The sequence below is a fragment of the Chlamydomonas reinhardtii genome, chromosome 13 (genome assembly GCF_000002595.2).
Source record: "Chlamydomonas reinhardtii strain CC-503 cw92 mt+ chromosome 13, whole genome shotgun sequence".
Taxonomy (NCBI): Eukaryota; Viridiplantae; Chlorophyta; class Chlorophyceae; order Chlamydomonadales; family Chlamydomonadaceae; genus Chlamydomonas; species Chlamydomonas reinhardtii.
In genome coordinates, this window is record NC_057016.1 from 46,775 (window position 1) to 66,077 (window position 19,303).

The 19,303-nt window shown below is 65.4% G+C and overlaps 5 protein-coding genes across 5 annotated transcripts; 2 read left to right on the forward strand and 3 right to left on the reverse strand.

Moving 5' to 3' along the window:
- Positions 1–15: 15 nt before the first annotated feature.
- On the reverse strand, positions 16–1,811 carry CHLRE_13g562200v5 (uncharacterized protein). The gene is made up of 3 exons (XM_043069193.1): positions 1,293–1,811; positions 707–1,159; positions 16–530 (listed from the first exon to the last, which is right to left on the reverse strand). Exons 1-3 carry the CDS (start codon positions 1,371–1,373, stop codon positions 360–362), a joined length of 705 nt encoding a protein of 234 aa, XP_042917168.1. The 5' UTR covers positions 1,374–1,811; the 3' UTR covers positions 16–359.
- Positions 1,812–1,890: 79 nt separating this feature from the next.
- On the reverse strand, positions 1,891–9,881 carry CHLRE_13g562250v5 (uncharacterized protein). Its single transcript, XM_001693600.2, has 19 exons — positions 9,595–9,881; positions 9,454–9,519; positions 9,131–9,182; positions 7,799–8,950; positions 7,169–7,703; positions 6,865–6,965; positions 6,585–6,725; positions 6,065–6,391; positions 5,708–5,906; positions 5,306–5,559; positions 4,959–5,177; positions 4,356–4,790; positions 4,123–4,185; positions 3,957–4,040; positions 3,460–3,783; positions 3,269–3,316; positions 2,961–3,101; positions 2,682–2,838; positions 1,891–2,554 (listed from the first exon to the last, which is right to left on the reverse strand). The coding sequence occupies exons 1-19, from the start codon at positions 9,603–9,605 to the stop codon at positions 2,448–2,450; spliced, it is 4,416 nt and encodes a 1,471-aa protein (XP_001693652.2). The 5' UTR covers positions 9,606–9,881; the 3' UTR covers positions 1,891–2,447.
- A 154-nt stretch (positions 9,882–10,035) lies between these two features.
- Positions 10,036–13,761, reverse strand: CHLRE_13g562300v5 (uncharacterized protein). The gene is made up of 8 exons (XM_043069194.1): positions 13,477–13,761; positions 12,867–12,973; positions 12,648–12,680; positions 12,418–12,486; positions 12,151–12,237; positions 11,846–12,040; positions 10,955–11,384; positions 10,036–10,692 (listed from the first exon to the last, which is right to left on the reverse strand). Exons 1-7 carry the CDS (start codon positions 13,697–13,699, stop codon positions 11,331–11,333), a joined length of 768 nt encoding a protein of 255 aa, XP_042917169.1. The 5' UTR covers positions 13,700–13,761; the 3' UTR covers positions 10,036–10,692; positions 10,955–11,330.
- A 180-nt stretch (positions 13,762–13,941) lies between these two features.
- On the forward strand, positions 13,942–15,024 carry CHLRE_13g562326v5 (uncharacterized protein). The gene is made up of 2 exons (XM_043069195.1): positions 13,942–14,275; positions 14,551–15,024. Exons 1-2 carry the CDS (start codon positions 14,079–14,081, stop codon positions 14,597–14,599), a joined length of 246 nt encoding a protein of 81 aa, XP_042917170.1. The 5' UTR covers positions 13,942–14,078; the 3' UTR covers positions 14,600–15,024.
- A 130-nt stretch (positions 15,025–15,154) lies between these two features.
- On the forward strand, positions 15,155–19,303 carry CHLRE_13g562350v5 (uncharacterized protein). The gene is made up of 5 exons (XM_043069196.1): positions 15,155–15,703; positions 15,967–16,365; positions 16,512–16,564; positions 16,891–18,100; positions 18,305–19,303. Exons 1-5 carry the CDS (start codon positions 15,350–15,352, stop codon positions 19,205–19,207), a joined length of 2,919 nt encoding a protein of 972 aa, XP_042917171.1. The 5' UTR covers positions 15,155–15,349; the 3' UTR covers positions 19,208–19,303.

Here is a 19,303-nt window from a genome sequence, read left to right on the forward strand (position 1 = left end):
CTTACTTACTGTCGGGCGCTGAGCGAGTGGTTGCCTGAGGATCGTCAGGACTTAAAGTAAGGACTCACGTAGAAAGTCGCCTGCACTTGGCAGCGCGCTCGAGACCAGCCGTACCCCACATCGGGCCAAGTGGGGTCACGCCGCAGCCCCCGCCCTGCCGCCTCGCCCTCCTCACCGCCTCGCCCCTGACTTCAAGTCTCATACAACGCCGGCAGACAGCGCTATCAACGTGCAAGGGATAACGTCAATAGCAGCACCACCAGCACATAACACTCTCGGCCTTCCTCGCGTGGCTTTGGCCCCACGCTTTGGGCCCTGGGACCGCCGATACCCCATCGTCAATCTCTCATCCCACTACACTACTCTCCTGCAGGTTTCCCTATCACCGCTGGAGCTCCGGGCGCCCCGACTCCCGCTGCTTGTTGCTGCTGGCGCGCCAACTGCGCACGTACGAGCGCCGCCTGCTGCGCCGCCGCCTGGAGCTGCGCCGCGTTGAAGGCGGTCGCGAACAGGGCCGGCTGCTGCTGAGCCTGGGGGCATGAGTAGGCGCCGCATCAGCATCAAGTGTGAGGACGCCGTGTGAAGTTTATTGCTGTCCAACCAGGCAACAGTACGATCATGTGCCCCAATACTTGGTATGCACTGGCCCGCCTTACTTCCTGCTCGCAAACCCAGCCGCCACCTTTCCGGGGTCCACACCACTCACCGCCGCCTCGCCCGGCGTTACAGCCGCCGCCGCTGCTGCTGCTGCTTCTGCTTGCGTCTCCGCCCCGGCCCTTGCCGCCAGTCCCGACGCCGCACCCGCCACCGCCGCCTTCATGGCATCCGGGCTCATCCGTGCCGCTGCCGCCTTGGCCGCCTGCGCCGCCGCCACCGCCTGGATGGCCCGCAGGTGCTGCTTGGCCGCCTCCATCGCTTGCTCCGACCCTGCCTGGCCCTGAGCCTGACCCTGCGCTTGCTGTCCTTGTTGCTGGTGTTGCACCACCGCCGCCGCCGCCATGTGTGCTACTGCCTGGCTGGTGGCGGCTGATGCCTGGCGCTCCTGCTCTTGGCTGGCCGTGCGGGCAAGGTTGGAGAACAGCTTGACGCGGGCCGCCAGCTGCCGCAGCTGCTCCAGAGCCGCCTTCTCAGCGGCCTCGTTGCTGCCGCCCGATATCACCTAGGAAAGCGGAAGGCAGGCCGTGAGTGACAGCAACGTGCGTCAGTTGGGATCGACTGGGGTGGCAGTGTGGCGCGACCGGGCGGGGCGCCCCTTTGGTGGAATGCGACCCGTCAGCAGTCCCCCGCCTCACCGCTTGTACATGTGCTCGCATGGCCTCTACATCCGCTTCCGTTTGCTGCCACACGTTCGACAGGCCGTCTCGCCCCGCCATCGTCTCGAGCCTTGCAGCGCAAATGCGCAACGCAGCAAGCTAACAGGATGAGATATACGTGAGTAGGATGTCTCAAGTTAACCTCAATCGATGCAAGGGCAGCGAGCGAGGTCCTGGAGCGAAGCGCCTCAGTCTTTTAGTGTTGCCGAGAATACCGAGCCAGCTAATATGATACAGCGGTTCAGATGTAGCGTGAAACTGCTAGAGCAAAACAATACAAAGTGGAGTCAGAGTGTGCTTTGTCTGCATGAGCCCACACGGCGCCCAGCGTCGCCCAGCTGCTTCCCCTCCAGGGGACTGCTCGCCCGATCAGACCGAAGCACTTGAACTCATTGACCAACCACGCAACATTCATGGACTTGTGTAAAGAGCATTGGTACCACCTAGCCTCAGAGGCAGAAGTTTACCCTACAGCACCCTGGCATCCCGGCGCATGAGCATCCAGGCTATATATGCTATTGACGAGTGTTGCGGAATGGCTGTGCATACTGGCGCGCCAAGACGTCGCAAGAAGCAAGCCGATTTGCTGTTACATCCAGGACTCAGCCCTTTGTAAACATGGTAGCCGGATTGATGTGATCCTCACCGGCTCCCCACTCTGTGCACTGTTTCGGTTACCGGAACACACCGCCCCGGCCGGCCTGTCTTCCACGTTCGGCGTGCATAGCCCACAGCATTTTGCCTTACATAGCTTGCTGATGGCAAATCCATTGGGATATGGGTCAGCCTGTGCTCTCTCTTACACACAGCTTATTCATCACAAACAGTGCGGCGTCAAACCCTTCACTCTAATCACTCCAATGACACCAGCCGCATGCATGCATCTCGCACTTCCTCGTGCAACCTGGCGGGTTCGTATCAAATGACATTACACACCCTACGGCACAATGGCAATGCATTGGCCACCCACCTGGTCACGCATCAGCATCTGAAGCTGTCCTAGACCTGCAGCGCCCTCAGTCAGCCAGCTGTAGGGTCTGCAGGGCCAGAAGCCCACGTACCACCGACTCCCCGGCTTGTACCACCACCTCCATCACCACCTCTGCACTGCCCAGCACCGACCCTGCCAACACACTACTGATTATAGTATTTGTCGTGTGTAGAGGCGCTCCAGGACTGGTTGTATGAAAGCTTGTGTACTGCAGTCTTCGGCTTGCCAGTGACGTTGCGGAACTCGTGGCCTGTGGAGGGAGGCAGATGGGAGGGCCATCGGCAGATGCGGCGAGAGGGGGCAAACTTGCTAATATCATTTCTGCATGCCCAACTCCGTTTCATGTCTTCTCCTCCTCCCCTTGCGCATGAACTCACCCGGGTCTATGAACTTGGTCTTGTCGTCTCGGCCGCGCCCCACTGTCGCCGCCTGCGCCGCGGCGCTGCTGGGGTCGGTCCAGGGGTACGCCAGCTGCGAGTTGAGCGGCGCGGGCGGCACCGCGGCCACCTTGAAGCCCTTCTTGGACGGCTCATCCTAGGGGTGCGAGGAGGCAGCAGTGTGAGGTGACCAGGGTTCTGTCAGCGGCAGGCGCTGGGGCCCTTGCCTTTCTTGCCGCTGCTCTGCACCTACTGCCCTTGCCCCGCCTGCTGACCCACCTTGAGCAGCGGCTTGAGCCTGTCGGCCTGCGCCGGCACGGGCGGCCCCTGCGGCAGTACTGTGCGCATGACGGGGTCCTCAACCACCAGCCGCCGCCGCCACTCCTCGGCCTCGGCACGCCGCGTGGAGATCAGCTCGGCCTGTGTACGGAGTGACAAGGAGGGGAGGTGAAAGGTGTGGCGAGGTATGACGCGGCCCTGGCATGGGCCGGCTATCAAATTGAGTGACTGCAAAGCCTCGATTGCTAGAAACGCATACCGACCCCCACAGTGTTCCACGCTGCCCCGCCATGCCCTGCCCTACCCACCTCGCGGCCGGCACCTCCCAGGTGCACTGTCCGCCAGTACTCGGGGTCCTGTGTGTGTGAAGCAAATGGAAAGTAGGGACATGGGCATACAGCGTCGATTGCATATGCACACGCGGTCTTCAAGCAGCCATCTACCAGCGTGTGGCTGCGGCCCTATACTCATCCTTGTCCCCCGGTTCTGCCAGGCTCACCGTGCCGAACAGGCCGGTCTGGTCTCCTCGGACGGCGGTGAGGAACTCGTCCTTGGCGCTGCCCACACCCGCAGTGCCGGGGCCGCCGCGCAGGTCCACGCCCCGGTGCAGCGCGCCCTCCTCCCACGGCTCCTCGAGCTGCTGCACGCGGAAGTCAGTGGGGCGCGCGGGCAGCTGCCGGAAGTCAGCCGGCACACGCGGCGAGGGCCACTTGAAGGGCGAGGGGTGCGGGTACCAGCCCCGAGCCAGGGCGTCCTGCCGCGGCACGGTGCCGGGCAGGGGCGCAGGCGAGCGCTTCCGGGCCGTGGAGAGCGCCTCCAGCTCCTGCGGGGTGTGTGTGGGGGGGGGGGGGCGTCAGGGCAAGGGGAAGGGACGAGGGAGGAGGATTGAGGGGCTCGATTGGATCCATCAATTTACTTCCCCAGTGTGGGCATCGGGACTGCAAATGCCCCGCCAATAGGGTACCGCTCCTGCCGCCCGGACGGCCGCACGCCTACCTCTGGCGGTATGGTGCCTGCCCGTATGGCCGCATCCAGCTGCTCGCGGGCAGTGCGCTGGGGGTTCCACTCGCGCCACGTGTCCTGTGTGATTGCGGAGGTAGATACGTGAGTGTGACAGCGTAGGAGATGCACGACACACGAATAGCCGAGGTGGCGAACCCACCTTGATGTGCGAGGTGCGCCTCTCCAGCTCCCGCAGCGAATCCCGGTTGAGAGACAACCAGTCCTGCGGTGTTGCGCGGCGTGGTGTGGGATGAGGGTTACAATGACAAGGCGCTTAAAACTGGATGAGCCGAACAAGCAGCAGGGCCAGCAGTTACGCAACCAAGTCCGGTAGAAGCCCCTTAGCCCAACGCGCAAAATTGCTGCCCTGCTGAGTCACGACTCATGACCTACCCTCTGCAGGCGCCGCTGCCGCGCTTGCCTCCTCAGCGCCAGGTACCCGTCGTTGTGTGTGTCCAGCGGCGGCACACGGCTCTGCCTTAGCCGCTGGCGCCGCTTGCCGCTCTTGCCCGTCTTGCCGCTCTTGCCGCTGCGACCACTCTTGCCGCTCCGCCGGCTGCGGCTGCTGCGTCGGCTCCTGTTAGACTTGCTTGACTTGGCCGACCGCGCGTCCGCATCCAGCAGCCCCCCCAGTGCCCTGGGACCTCCATCCTCGTCCTCGCTGTCCGGCTCGTTCGCCTCCACGCCCAACACGTCCGCTGCCAGCAGCTCGCCGCCGAACTTCTTGTCCACCAGCTGCAGCTGCTGCGGACTGGGCCACAGAGACAGGTCGTGCGCCTGACGCGACCAGGCCGCCACACTGCGCAGGGCGCCCAGCCGCCGAATGCCCTGTGCATGGGGGGGGGGGGGGCAGCGCGTGGTGGCGTGGTGGGGTGAGGCAACCGTCATCACGCCTCTCACGTGCGAAAGTGTGCGGCCACCGCCTACAGAGCGACTGTCCCCCCCTGCGCCTTCTCTGCAGCATATCCCGCTCATTCGCTTGGGCGCCCCTCTCACCTGCACGCAGTCTGGCCGCACCCGCCCCGTGGCGAAGCTGCCCGGTTCGCCCAGCAGTTTGGGCAATGGCGCGCGCAGCTTGACAATCCACAGGTCCACCCCCAGGGGGCTGTACAGGCGCCAGGCGGAGCGCAGCGAGGGCGAGGTGGACAGCAGCACGGAGCGCCGCCGCCAGCCCTCCTCGGGCTTGGGGTCCTCCAGAGCCCAGTCGGAGATGCCCTGTTGAAGGGGCGGCGAGCTCAGGTTACACCATGGCGGCTCCAGAAGAACCATCTTTGGAAACACAAGCTGATCCATTTCTACGACCGCCCAGCCCTCTGCCGGTCCTGCCCCCATCCCCCTCTTACCTTGACGATCTTCATGGCCCCCTCCGCCAGCCCCTCCACCACGATGACCCGCTCCCGGCCGTCCACCAGGTGCCAGCCCGTCAGCAGGTCCAGCTGCCGGTCCGCCGCCTGCTCGGGCGTCAGCTGCGCCGTGGACAGCGCCTGCAGCTCCCGCAGCTCCAGACTGATGCGGTCGATGTCCACACACAGCGCGTCCAACGCCAGCTCGGCGGCAGTGGGCGGCTCGTCCGGCTCGTCGTCCTCCTCGGACTCGCCTGCAGCGTGATGCGGTGCGTGCAAGAAAGCATTGGTGCCGTGCACATGTGCGTGTTCTTGGAGGCTGACGGCTCGTCGAGCATGCCTGTACCCCTTGCCCGCGAGTGGCGGCAATGGCCTGCACCCCATGGCGGCCGCGGCACTCACTGTCCCAGATGACGTGTCTGCGGCCGTCCACGCCGCCCAGCCCCGACGCCATGGCCGCCAGGGCGCCCGGCGAGGTGCTCTCGCGCCGCTGCAGGCCGCCGGCGACACCCGCAGGAGGCAGCGGCGGCACACCGCCGCCGCCGCCCGGCCGACCGCGGTCCGGCACCAGCCCACCCGTGCGTGTGGGGCTGTTGGGCTCCTGTATCGCCATGTCGCGACAAGGCATGTGGGCAAGGCAGTGTGATGTTCAGCTCCAGCCTACCCAACATGGCTCAGACCTGCCCTTCATCGCGTCCATCCCTCCCTTCAAACCCCCCTGCCACCCGTCTGCCCGCATCTCGCGGCTCACTGCCTCACCGTGTAGCTGTACATGGACGAGGAGCGGCGCCCCAGGCCCCCGCCCGCCCCGCCGCCGCCCGCCGCCTGAGCACTGCTGCCGCTGCTGGCTGAGCCCCGCCGCTGCCGCTCATCCGTGGACGGCCGCCGCTCGCGCCCGTCGTCGTCATCGTCATCGTGTGCAGGGTGCGAGTGCGAGTGGTGGCCACCCACGCCCGCACCCACACCCGGCACGCCGCCTCCCGCCGCCCGCATGGCCTTGAGCTCTGGCGGCAGCTGGTCGGGCGACACCTTGTCCTGCGGCTCGGCCAGACCCAGGCGCCAGGCGTTGTTCTTGCGCACCGTGTCCTGAGGAGGAGGCAGAGCGCAGGTGGAGGGCGGCGCAGGACAGGGTATGGGTGTGGTTCAGGCAAATACATAGGTATACAGCCCAGAGCGGTCAGGCATGCGGGGCAGAGCGGTGGTGTCGTATGCGGTCGTTCTCGGGTGCTGCCCTCCCCCCTCCCCCCTCCTCCCTCCCCCCTCCCTCCTCCCCCCGCACCTCCAGCAGGTGGAACAGGTCGCTGTCGCGGTAGTCCATGATGAACAGCGCGCGGGCGAACACGCGGCTGGAGGGGTCGGCGCCGCGGGTGGAGGGCAGCGGGCAGGCACAGCGCACCTCGCCCTTGAGGATGGATCCGGCCTGCAGGGATGTGGCGGGTTGTGGTACAAGGTTGGGGCAAGGCGAGGCATCAGTTATGCTGAAGCTGTGGGTGGTTCCCTCCACTGCGTGTGCCTATCTGCTACTGCCTACGCCCCCGCACGCGCACACAGGCACGCACCTCGGCATAGTTGCCCGGCCGCTTGGTCCAGTCCAGTGAGGCGGCGCCGCGCACAGTGGTGTGGGGGGCCAGGGACGTGTGGAAGCGGAAGCGCGTGTAGCCTGTGGCCCAGTGGAGCACATCCGGTTGGAAGGCGGGGTGTTGGCCATCACCAAGAGGAAACGTGGGTGTGGGAGTTGGAAACATGGGGGTTGTTAACCATTCCCAACAAATGCCATGGGCTTGAGGCGACCATCGGCAACCTCTTTAACCTCACATGCAAAACCCTGGTCTTGCTCTTCGCCCTCCACCGCCCCCTGCCCACCTCGCGCCAGGTCCAGCATGGGCACACGCGCCAGGCCGCACACGTAGCCCTCGCTCTCGGGTGGTGCCGCCTGCCCGCCCGCGGCGCCCCCCGCCGCCCCGCCATCGGCCGCCGGCAGTGGCTCCAGAGGGAACTCGGGCGGCTCCGGTATGGCTGTGCGGTCGTGCACCTCCACCAGCAGCGGGCACTCCCGACACAGCCTCAGCGCCTCCTCGCCGCCCCCGGGCAGGTCGCCCGCGAAAAACACCTCAGGCTGCCCGAACAGCAGGTAGCGCCGCCCGGCGGAGGGGGGCACACGCGACATGGCGGCGCCGGCTGGACCCGCCAGCACCAGCACCTCCGCGCCGCCGCTGCTGCCGTTGTGGGTGAGGCCGGTCACGGAGGTGGCCGCGGAGGCGGGCAGCTGCCAGGGCGAGGCCAGGCCGGGCTGCTCGCGCGGCGGCACCCCTGGCGGCCAGCGCAGGAACAGCGCGGGCGAGGCGCAGTTGTTGTCCAGCTGGGCCCGGGTGGCGGGCGCGGCAGGCAGCTCCTTGGCCTGTGTGGAGGAGGCAACGAGTACATCAGAGTGGTGCCGATCCCACCCTCTAGAGCCCATACTGCAGGTAACAACTGGAACAACCGTGTCCCCACCTTGCGAATGTTGATGACGATGGGGTTGAGCTGCGTGATCAGCTCCGGCGGCAGCAGCCCAATGGGCTCCCCGGGCAGGTCCTTCAGCTCCGGCTCCGGCGGCGCCTCGCCCTTCTTGCCGCCCGGCTTGGCCGAGACCGGCTTGGCAGCAGTCGCTGCTGCCGCCGGCCGGCCCTTGCCCGCCGCCGGCGTGGTGGGGTTCTCGGGTCGCGGCAAGGACAGCAGCTGCAGCTCCGCCTCCACCCCCTCCGCCACCTCCTCCAGGGCGCTGGGCAGCCCCTTGGCCTTGTCCGGCCACACCGCCCGCGCACTGGTGTCGCCCACCAGTAGACCACTCACGTCCAGCATCAGCACAGCGCCGTAGCTGCGCACAGGCGTAGGCGGAGCCGCTGCGGCCGCCGCCAGCGCCGCCTTGCTCTTGCCCGCCGCCGGTGTGGGCTTCTTGGCGCCCTTCCCATCCGCCCCCTCCTCGTCCGAGGGCGAGGCAAGGCTCACGGACACCGGCAGCAGCGCATTGGCGGCGGCCAGGCTGCGCACCACCGCCTCGTCCACCACCACCTTGACGTGGTGCTCCACACAAACCTCCGCATAGGGCTCAGGACCGGCAGGAGCAGCGGCAGATGCAGCCGCAGGAGGTGGCGGGGGCGGCGTGAGCGGCGGCGAAGGTGTGGCGGGCGGCGGCGGGGAGGGCGCGGCTGATGCACCGGGCTTGGCTGGCGGCGGCTTCTTGCCACCAGCTGCCGTCCCCGACTTTGACGCCGCCGCGGCCTCCGCTGCTGCTGCCGCCGCTGCTGCCTCTGCCGCCGCTGCTGCAGCTGCTGCCGCCGCCGCCGCCGCCACCGCCGGTTTGAGCGGCTTCACCGGCCCCACCACCGCCTCCGCACCCCCTAAGGGTGTGTACTTGACTGTCAGCACCAGGGCTGCCGGGTCCACTGGCTTGGCCAGCGCCGCCGCGGCAGCAGCCGCAGCAGCCGCAGCAGCCTCTGCCGCGGCAGCAGCAGCTGCAGCCTTGCGCGCCGAGCCTGGAGTGACGGGCTTTTTGGGTGGTGATTTTGCGCGGCCCTTCGCGTCTTTTGCGGCCGAGGCTGTATCGGCACCGGTCGCGGCTGAGGGCTCCGCTGACGGTGGCGTGGAGGGCTGGGCAGGCGGTTCCTGCACAAGACACCAGATGCAGTCATCAGTGTGAACTCGTGCATGACAAATCCAAACAAAGAAGTCAGCTTACAGCACGAGCTTACAGATGCCGCCAGCCTCATAGGCCCCTGCTTCCGCCATCGGCCGTTACGGCAGTCACACTTCGCCCTGGGCTGATGGGCAAACCAGCCCGCATACCTGCGGCGGGCGCTCCGGCGCCGGGGGCTTCAACCGCATGCGCACTTTAAGCCTACACAGCATTCACATTCATACTTTGGTCAGTGAGCTTACACGTGGCTTAACTGCAGGAGAGACGCTCGCCGCCTCGACATACGGGCGCGCACCGTTCTGGCCTGCTTAGTACGCCACTGAACACCAGCCCTGCTGCGGCACAACCCTCCCTCCGGAAGCCCGCCCAATCAGCCACCCATCCCAAGCGTCCACTGAGCCGAGATCAGCCACACCCTCAGCGCCCGCGAACCGTGCTAGCCTCATCCCGCCAGGCGCGCACGCGTCCTCACACAAGGTGTAGCTCCTGCGATGGCCCCACTGGCGCAGCAGCCTCAGCCGGGTCCGGCCCCTTGGCCCTGCAAGGTGCCCACCATGTTGTGTTTTCCATCGATACAAGCACTGTTTTGCAAATGCATGCCACAATTACTCACTTGGGCGCCATTGCTGCTCCCTCCGGGCCGCTATACGAGCCTCCTGTGTGTTATTATTGATGCTTCCACATTGCTGGCTCCGAGCTGCCGCACAAGCTTGTGGGCCAAGCTTTCAGCGGGAGTCAGTAAACTTCGATGCTCAACAAGGTGCCAGAAACAAACGTTCCGTCACGCTAGATGCCCTCAAAAGAGCTTGTTATACGTATTATAGACGATCGTTTGCCTCTCAATCACTTGTGAGTCAAAAGCGCTGAAATGCCTGGCGTTGCGCGCGCGCAGTTCGGGGGCGTACTATGACATATGCTTTATACAAGAAGACAAAATATTAAGTTGATGTTACGATCGGGAGTCGTGGTCCACTCACTGCTGCCAATCCTTGCCAATCCGCCTGCCACGCAGCGTGCCAAGAGCTGGGCAGGGCCGGGAAAGGTCGAGCAGGGTCGAGGTCTCGTTTCTTGACAACGGAGCACGCCTCGAGCTCTCACACCGGTAACCTGGGTGCCGTGTGGAGATCTTAAACAGCAACAGAAGGCATTTGATTCACGCAGCAGGCTCTGCCGGCACTGCCGGCGGCAGATGTTTGCAGGCCCCAGGATGCCCTTCACTGACCCTATGGCGTGCCGCACGTGTGCACCTCCCCCTTCCCACGGCAGCTGCAACTCCCTTCCTGCTACTGTCAACAGGTCAACCGTTAAGCGCAATGCGATGCGTGAATCAGTTCAGCCACAAGTCTGTGGCCTTTGCGTCTCGTACCGGCCCACGGCAACACAGGCAGCACCCCTGGCAGGCAGCAGGCAGCCGAGCCAGGTTGATGCTGCTACTGCAACCCCACCACGGCACCGCCATGACGACGTTGTCCAAGAGCGCACATCCGCGGTAAGCTAGAGGAACATACTGTATCACATGCTGTCAGCCATGCAAGCACACTCGTAAGTGCGTTCGGCGCAGTGCGCACTCGAGAGTGCGCCGCAACCATCACCAGCCACGTCTCCACTCCTAAGGTCCTCAGACGCCGCCTCACTTCTTCTTGCCGCCGCCGGCCGCCGCCTTCTTAGTCGCTGGCGTCTTCTTTTTTGCCGCTGCGGTGCTGGTGCCAGACTGCGGCAGGGCGTGTGACGATGGGTCCAGGGCGCGGAAGGTTCAGCACACCACCGCAGTGTCACACCCAGTGATGCCAGGACCGCAGACACGTGAGATGGCGCTCGCTCGTACGGTATACGCGCCTGACAAGTGTTCCCCCGGTCACGGGAAAAGGGGCTGAGCCCCTCCACCGTCTGAGGCCGAACAACCTCATCAACCCAAAATCCCCCGGGACCCCCCTTGAGGGGACGACCGACCCGCGCTGAAAACCCTGACTCACCTTCTTCGCGGGCGTGGCCTTCTTGGGCTTAGACTCCTGCAGCCGTGACGGTGTCAATGAGGGTGTGACGCACTTGAGCTAAGGCAGGACTGTGCGACTGCGGCAACGATGTGGGCAACGCTCCACACGTTGCGAACAGTTGCACATCATAAAGCATTGATGAGGTTGAGATTTTGCCTGTGCAGCTGCCGCTCGCTGCGAACCGCGCCTGCGGACAACCTAGGGATAAACGAGTATGCCTTTCATGCACGGCCCACTAAGTTTACGATGAGATTCAAGGGCACCCCTGATGAGAGTCATATGCTTTTGCGGTGCACCGGTAGTGAAGTACACTTTGCAGCTGCAATGCAAGACGCGAAGCAGAAGACGGACCCAACTAGGTCAGCCGCGCTACTCGATACCATCCAAGGGCATAGGAATAGGAGCACCCCTATGGGGGGGGGGGCACCCTAGTAGCACACATATGTGTTTGGCGTTGCAAGGGCCCCTCGGCCGGGACCTCTGGTTTCTACAAGGACAGCTCTGCACGCTAAATTGTGCGTACCATCTTGCGCACACACACACACACACACACACACACACACACACACACACACACACACACACACACACACACACACACACACACACACACACACACACACACACACACACACACACACACACACACACAACTCCGTCGCGGCGTCTGGGCGGGCTTCGTTTTGTTGTTTTCTTTTCAACACACACACACACACACACACACACACACACACACACACACACACACACACACACACACACACACACACACACACACACACACGCACACACACGTCCACGCGCGCACACACAAACACACACCTCTCTTCCCGATGGTGGCCCACCCAACCCCCAACCACATGTCCGCACCTTCTTGGGCGCGGCCGCCTTCTTGGCGCCACCGCCGCTCGCCGCCTTCTTGCCTGGGGTGGGCTTCTTGGCGGCCTTTGCGCCCGAGGCGGGAGTGGCCTTCTTGGCGGGCGCACTGCCCTTGCCGGGCTTGGCGATGGGCGTGGCCTTTCCGACCTTGCCCGCGGGCTTCCTGGCGGACCCGGCCGCCTTGCCCTGTGGCGGTAGGCAACGATGGCGTGTCAATCAGTGTGCACCAGCGGTACAAACCGGAGTACCGATAGCTGCAACAGGCAGGGATTACACCGAGCACGCGAGTTGTTTACCTTGGTGCCGCCGCCCGCGGCCTTGGGTGTTGACGCCTTCGCCTTGGGTGTAGGCTTAGCTGGCGCCTTGGCCGACTTGGCCGGAGCCTGGCGTTGCGGGTTGGTGATGGAGCCAGAGGGGACAGGACAAAGTTGTTGCGGGCGCATGTGCGAAGGTGTGAACCCCGATGGCCAAGTACTGTAGATAAGCAGCGGAAGGCCCCACCGTGACGGCCCATCCAACCGCCACCCAGCCACTGCATCTCGCCATCTTGCAGCTACACCCACCTTCTTGGCCTTGGCCTCCTTTTCCTTCGCCTCCTGCTTGACCCCCGCCTTCTCCTTCTTGGCGGCGTCCTGTGCCGCAGTCAATGGGACATTGCCACACCCCGCATAAGCCTCATAACAAGCCGTAGCAGCAGGAGCACCGGTGTGCATTGTGACCGCGCGTTTGCGCCCCACAACCCATGCAAGTTGCATGTCCAGCCCTTCTCCTCTCCACCCAGGCACCCACCCACCTTCATGCCCTTCTTGTACGACGCCTTCTGGTCCTGCGGGAGCGGGCAGACACGCGCGTATCGGTAAGCACGAGTACGTGCACCATCGCACACGTGAGTCCGGTGGGCTGCTGCCACTGGACATGCTGTACCCCTCACCTAGACAGCGGCCCCCGCCCACAGGTCCACCGCCCACAGCCCCACAGCCCGCAGCCCCAGCCACCGCCCACAGCAACCCACATCGCTGAGCTTGAAGCTCTGTTTGACCTTGACCAGCTTGCCCTGCTGGGTGAAGATCTTGAGGTATCGGCCCAGGTGGCCCCTGAAGGCGTCTTCGTCCTTGATGTCTGCAGGAAGGCGGGGCGGGGGACGGGCGGTTGGGGCAGAGGTGGAGCCAAGGTGGGGGCTTGTTCCTGGGCGCCAGGAAATATGGTCGGCACATTTGGGGTTTGCAAGCCGTAGCAGAAGCAGTAGCAGGAATACGAGAGTCCGGATGGTTGGCGCGGGCAGGCCAGGCAGAACATGCCCCCCGGCGACATGGCGTGCTGCGTCCGGCTCTGCAGCTCCCGGAGCTCGCTGAGGGTTGCCTCGTATGGATTCCGAGCCGTGTTAGGCCTTGTTTGGATACCCAACAGCCCATTCCACGGCGAAGCACGGCCAGTCACTGCGCCCGCATCGTTGCCAGGAGTTCCGGAGAGGGCTCACTCACGCTGCTGCAGCGCCGGGCCGCGGTGGCGCAGCTAAGCGCCGCCGTGAGCCACAGGCTACAGTGGCCAAACACGAGGCTTGCAGGCACCCAGACGCGATCACGAGGCAAGCATACAGGCGCGCCGCGGACTCGGCCACTCACCGAAGTGGCCCAGCGCCCATTTCTCGATGGCGTGGTGCGAGCTGCCTGTGCGCTCCTTCAGCGCAGTGATGGCAGCACTGATCATGTCCAGGTAGGGCGGGTGCGTCGGCGGCGGGCGTGGCCCCCGCGGCTTGGGCTCCTTGGCGGCCCCGCCTCCTCCGGCCTTTGTCGAGCCCTTCGGGGACTTGGGCGACTGCGCTTCGGCAGGCTGGACGTCAGACATTCTTATGCGTGTGCTTGTTTCTGCGTGTGCGGGGCAGAAACTGAGCGAAACGTTTCTGGTACTCTCGAGAACGGCGCGCGCGGCTGCATGGGCCCCGTGGGTCAATGAGCGCTGCTGGGTGGGGAATCGCCGAAACCCTTGGTCATTTGAGGGCCGATCCCCCCCCCCGCTTCTGTAATCTAGGGGGCTGGCGTTATGCTTACAGCGAAGGCACATTCGTGCCTTACATACATCCAGCAATACGTGTGTCTTTATCCGGCTTCCAAAGCGGGGCGCGGCATAACTACACCGCTAGCACCTGCTTTGCGCGCTACACGGACACAGTGCGGTCATCGCCTGTGAAGGCACATATGTGTCCATGAAGTGCTGATGTAGGTTCATGGAGCATTTAAGCCTCTTCAGTCCCTTCAGCATCACCGTCCCTATCACAACAAGTGTGGCACGTCCCTCTAGCTACCCCACACGACCCCACCGCCGTGTCCGCGCGCCGCACTTCCCATCCATGCCCATGCACCAGCACCCAGCGTCCATTAGTAAGGCCTCGGACACCCAGCTGTCCACTGGTCTGCGGGTCGGGTAAGGGTGGGGTGAGGGGTTGCGTTGCTTCACGTCCAGCACGGCAAGTCAGCAGGACGAGGTGCATCAGGTAAGGCAAGTCATTATCTCACCTGGGAGTTGGGGATCGGGCGCTGTGCGCGACTTGGCATTCCGCGCAGCCATGGAGGCCCCATGGAACCGTCGCATGCCGCTCCCATCCAGCTCTCTCCCATAAGCCCCCTAAGGCCCCATGCCGCTCGCATAAGCCCCTAAGCCCCCTAAGCCCCCGGTCGTGCCTTGCGCCCTGCACCCAGTCTGGTGCCTGCCTTTCCCCTGACTCATGAGGCCACTGACCCATGCTGAAGGCTAGATACGGTGCACGAGGGGGAAGCAACAAGAGGGTTGTACGAGCTGACCGGTGTGCGGATGCCTGGTAAGGTGGCCCAAAGCGCGAGATATTGAGGATGTCACCTGAGTGCAGAGAAACGATACGAACATTGAATGCGCCACGGTGAACTGCTGGATAGCTTCATTGCCAGGGCCGTTTAAAGGGGACAGGGGAAGGCTCGCAGCAGGTTGTCAGGCTCTACGTACGAGCGTGACAGGTACCTGAAGGGGAGATCCGTGGGGGGAGTGGGGATGTGATTTAGGTCTGGTTTCTTGCTCGGCGCTGACCGGCGCTGGTGAGGTAGCTCAAGGGACGCGAGACTTGGACAGCTGACAGACATTCGCGAATGCCCTGATACTAGTGTTGATTCGGTTAGCAAGAGATGTAACCCCAGGTCATGTCAAGGGGATGGAGGGGTCACATCAGGGGTTCTTGGCGGGGAATGGAAGCCGGAAGCCGTGCAGTCACAAATTGTTTGTGCCGTCACAAACAGCCCACGGAGCTAATATAAAATTGTACACATCGAATCCCTTCACAAGTACACAGCTGCGTTGCAAAAACAAGCAGCAACTTCAGAAGGCAAGACCGAGTCAGAGACCGAGTACCAAGTTGTGCAGCAAAGTGAGCGCAAATCCGCTCACATCAACAAGGCACAAGCTACAAATAACGGATGCACAAACTACTGTAAGACTCCACGTCGGCGGCTTGGCGCGACTGCCCACAAAATGTCAGTAGTCGGCGCCTTCGTTGGAGGCAGCTCGTCCGTCGGCGCCGCGTCATCCGGCGCGACAGGATCACATGTGACATCTGGAAGAAACACTTACCTGCCGTGCGGCAAACGTTCCTTGCGACAATCCCCTGGGCCGCAACAACCGTCTTCGCGTGGTAGCGTGGTCGCGCTCGCTCGGCGGAAGTGGTATGCAGTTGCGCTGCCCGAGGAGCATAGAGGCGTGTACCGCGAATGGGATGAGGTGCGAAGTCGTGTTTCCGGCTCCAGCAACCACGTCCACCGTGGCTTCCCGACTGAAGCGGCGGCCATGTGCTGGCTGCTGGAGCAGGTGGACGCGCAGGAGCAGCAGGTGAGATGCGTAGAGGGTTAAAGGGGGCAGGAGGCGGCCAGAGTTGGAGAGCTGCCGCTGCTGCGGTGGGAGCATCTTACCAGACACGACAGAATGGGAGGCCGGTCGCGTCCCAACTGCCCACGGCATGACCGCACGGTGCAAACCGTGTGCCTTGCCTCACTTGGTCGCCAGCAAGCATAACGAGCCGTTGCAGGTCCGTGCCTTCAAGCTACACAGCACTAAACTGCGCCGCCCCCACCTCTCTCCACACCTCCCCTCAGGACCATGCGCTGCAGCCGCTGCGGGAGGAGGTGCAGGCTGCCGCCGCCGCAGCAGCAGCCAGCGTGGCTTCAGGGACGGAGTTTTCTCTGGACGCGACCGGCGCTGTCGCCACTCGTGCGATAAGCGCAAGGAAGACCGCATCCCGAGCCACCAGGGAGCTTGGGGCTGGTGGCCCCTCCGCGGCTGATGCCCCCAGTACCAGCGGCCGTGCCAGCAGCTGCCAGGGGGGCCGCCAGGCGCTCAGGCCAGGGGGCCGCTCCGCGCCGCGGCCCTGGGAGACTGCCGCTGTGACTGTGCTGCCTGACGTAGTGACGGAGCCCAGCCGCCAGTACTTCCGCAAGTGGTACGCGGTGCGGTTCGTGGACGGAGGCCAGCCCGCAGTCTACAACAACTGGCCGGTGAGGGGGCGGGCGGAGGAAGGGGCGGGGTAGTTCAGCAGCAGTGCAGTACCAGGTGTCTGTATGCGCAAAATGGGATGCCTGATGCTTGTTTACGCTCCACATGTGTGTCTGACTGGGATGGGCTTACCGTATCCGCCCCACAGGACGCCGAGGCGGCGGTGAAGGGCTCGCCCTACGCGGAGCACCGCAGCTTCCAGTGAGTGGGGGTAATGGGGGGGGGTAATGAGGGAGGGGGGTAGCGGGTTGCGGCTGGCGTGTTTGAGCGCAGCCCTGGGGCGTGGCTGTGTATGAAGCGGGGGGGGGGGGGCTGGGCAAGGGCGTCGACTGCCTGGGACTAACAGTGGCTCGGACTGCCGGTCAGTCGGAGGGGCCGGTCATCGAGCAGTGGGCCCCCGCAGCATCCACAGCATCACAAGCTGACATGCCGGCACCTGTTCCGCGAATCTCCACACTGCAGCTCACGCTTTATCGCAACCCTGACCATCCTTCCACCCCACCCCACCCCCCGCAACCCGCACACAGGGACTACGCAGAGGCTGTGGCGTACGCATTCGGTCCCGAGCACATGCACAGAGTGCCAATGCCGGAGGTGGCGGAGCCGGAGGAGGAGCCTGCGCCGCTGCAGGTGCAGGTGCAGCCGCCGCCGCAGCAGCAGGGCTGGCCCGCCCTGGCCTCCTCGTCCTCGCGCGCCCTGGGCCACATGGCTACGGCGTTGGCAACCGCGGCAGGGGCGGGCGCACCTGCAGCGGCACATGCGAGCGCTCGGCAGGTGGTCGGGGCGCTGGAGGACGTGTTCTGCATGCCCCCGCCCACCCCCGAGATGTTCTCAGTGGCACTGGCCTCGGGCGGTGTCACCCGCCAGGGCGGCGGCAGTGGAGGCGGCAACAGCGGCGGCTCACCCCGGCCGCTGCCTGTCTCGCCCCACCTTGATGCCCCACTGCCGCACTCTGCCGCGGCTGCAGCAGCAGCCCCCGCGCCTCAGCGCCTCTCCACTGCCTCACCCCACCCTCGGGTCCAGCCGACAGCTCAGCGGGTGCTGGCCTCTGGCGACGTGACCAACTCCTCCTCCTTCACCTCCTTCACCTCCTCCTCCTCCTCGTCGCCCGCCTTCATGGACCCGCTGTGGCCCCAGCGGCCCCAGCAGCAGCAGCAGCAGCAGCGTGTGGGGGCGGAGGCAGGGGCCCGGACCGCCGCCGAGCAGGGCCCTTCGGCTGAGGCGGCCGGTGGGCCAGGGCCTCAGTGGCTGGTAGGGCGTGTTGAGGAGCCGGCGGATCCGGGTGTGATGGGGCGGGGAGCGGCGGCGCACGAGCTGCCGCCAGCGCCCGCAGTGTCCACAGCGGAGGCAGCGGGGACAGCGGCGCCCGAGGTACGCCGCGGCCGGGGGCGGCCCCGCAAGACGGTGATGCTGTTGGGCGCCGGCGACGCCGGCCCGGCCTCAGCTCCCGCTTCGGAGGAGCCAGGGGCGGCGCCGCGCCGGGGCCGGGGGCGGCCGCGCAAGACCACCGAGCCGCCCACAGCAGCGGTACCTGAGACCGCAGCGGGGCCGGGGCGCGTGGTGGCCTGCCAGGCCGGGGCCTCACAGGTGCCGCAGGTGTCCCCGGCGCCTGCTGCTGCTGAGCTGTCCGAGCAGGCGGTGCTGCTGGGCCGCATGCGGGTGGCGGGTGTGGCCACACGGCTGGCGGCGGAGTGGGTGCCGTGCATGTCGCCGGGCGGCCTGAGGCAGCTGGTGCAGGTGGGTGTGGCTAGGGGGGGGGCAGGTGGGGTGGCGGGAACGTGCTGGGTAGGGCGGTCCAAGGGATTGGCTGGTGGCTCAACTGGCTGGCGGCATGCGGGTCTTGTGGGATTGAGGAATGCACCGCAACAGGCCACCTCCAAGTCTGCGCTACCACCTCCCGCACACCACATTAACCTCCCGTTTATCGCCTCCACCGAACAGGATGCTGAGGCCGAGCGACTGAGGCTGCTCGCGCGTGCTGCCGGCGGCGGTGGCGTCGGTGGCCCCGTGCACCCCGCCAGGCCTGCCAGTGGCTGCACCAGTCCGCATGCGCTTGCTAATGCGGCTGCCGCTGCCCGGCGCGCCGCCTGCATTGGCGCCCACTCGGCGGCGCTGCTGCAGCAGTTGTACGACCGCACCGGCACCGCCAGTGTCAGCGCCAGCAGCAGCAGCAGTAGCAACAGTACTAGCGGGTCAGAGGTTGTCTCGGCGGAGCTGGTGCAGCTGCGTGTGGAAGTGTTGGAGACGCTGCTGGAGGTGCTGCGGAACAACCTGCCCGCGACACCACCCCCAGCGGCACCGGCACCGCCCGCAGCGGTGGCAACAGCACTGCCGCTGGCGGCTGTCTCGCCGCAGTCGCCGCGGGGCTACAGCGTGACAGCGGCAGCGATGCCCGACACATCTTCAAGTTCGGTAGCCGCGCCTACCGCCGCCTCCGTCAGGTGTGCGGCGCAGGTGGAGGCGGCGCCGCGGAGCAGGGCGGCGCGCATCCTGGAGCGGGCCCGCTGTGCGGCAGCGCGCTCCCGGTCCGCGCGTGTGGCTGTAGCGTCTCCCGCGGAGGCAGGCCGAGCTGCAGATGCGGAGGGGGCCAGTGCCGGCGAGGACGTGAAGGCGGTTGAGGCGGTTGCGCCCGCCGCCACGGCTGTCAGCGCACAGCAGCCGGGCTCGGGCCGCCCCTTGCGCACCAGCCCTGCTGCTGCAAAGGCCTCGAGGGCGCGGCCCGCTCCGCTGTCTGCGGCCGCCGGCGCCGCTCTGCCCATGCCTACGTCCACAACCGGTAGCAAGCCAGCCGCGCTGTGGGGCTTTGCCGCCCTCACGCCGCGGCGGCGCCACCCGCGGTCTTGACTTGGCTCGGGCGGGTCGGCTGCGCCACCGCAGTAGACCGTAGCGCGTCCGTGTCGCGGCGGCGTGGCAGCTGTGGCCCATTCCTTAAACAGTCAT

Bases quoted from the DNA above. Each gene is read 5' to 3' on its own strand.
- CHLRE_13g562250v5 (XM_001693600.2), bottom strand. The intron at 5,560-5,707 runs GTGAGTGCCGCG...ATCACGCTGCAG, and splicing joins CAGACACGTCATCTGGGACA to GCGAGTCCGAGGAGGACGAC. The intron at 4,791-4,958 runs GTGAGAGGGGCG...CCCCATGCACAG, and splicing joins TGCGGCCAGACTGCGTGCAG to GGCATTCGGCGGCTGGGCGC.
- CHLRE_13g562300v5 (XM_043069194.1), bottom strand. From the start codon at position 13,699: ATGTCTGACGTCCAGCCTGCCGAAGCGCAGTCGCCCAAGTCCCCGAAG. The intron at 12,681-12,866 runs GTGGGTTGCTGT...CCGCTCCCGCAG, and splicing joins AGAGCTTCAAGCTCAGCGAT to GACCAGAAGGCGTCGTACAA. The intron at 12,041-12,150 runs GTAAACAACTCG...CTACCGCCACAG, and splicing joins CCGCGGGCGGCGGCACCAAG to GGCAAGGCGGCCGGGTCCGC.
- CHLRE_13g562350v5 (XM_043069196.1), top strand. From the start codon at position 15,350: ATGTCAGTAGTCGGCGCCTTCGTTGGAGGCAGCTCGTCCGTCGGCGCC. The intron at 15,704-15,966 runs GTGAGATGCGTA...ACCTCCCCTCAG, and splicing joins TGGACGCGCAGGAGCAGCAG to GACCATGCGCTGCAGCCGCT. The intron at 16,366-16,511 runs GTGAGGGGGCGG...TCCGCCCCACAG, and splicing joins CAGTCTACAACAACTGGCCG to GACGCCGAGGCGGCGGTGAA.
- CHLRE_13g562326v5 (XM_043069195.1), top strand. From the start codon at position 14,079: ATGGAGCATTTAAGCCTCTTCAGTCCCTTCAGCATCACCGTCCCTATC. The intron at 14,276-14,550 runs GTAAGGGTGGGG...CCCTGCACCCAG, and splicing joins TCCACTGGTCTGCGGGTCGG to TCTGGTGCCTGCCTTTCCCC.
- CHLRE_13g562200v5 (XM_043069193.1), bottom strand. From the start codon at position 1,373: ATGGCGGGGCGAGACGGCCTGTCGAACGTGTGGCAGCAAACGGAAGCG. The intron at 1,160-1,292 runs GTGAGGCGGGGG...CCGCTTTCCTAG, and splicing joins TGCGAGCACATGTACAAGCG to GTGATATCGGGCGGCAGCAA. The intron at 531-706 runs GTGAGTGGTGTG...TCATGCCCCCAG, and splicing joins TAACGCCGGGCGAGGCGGCG to GCTCAGCAGCAGCCGGCCCT.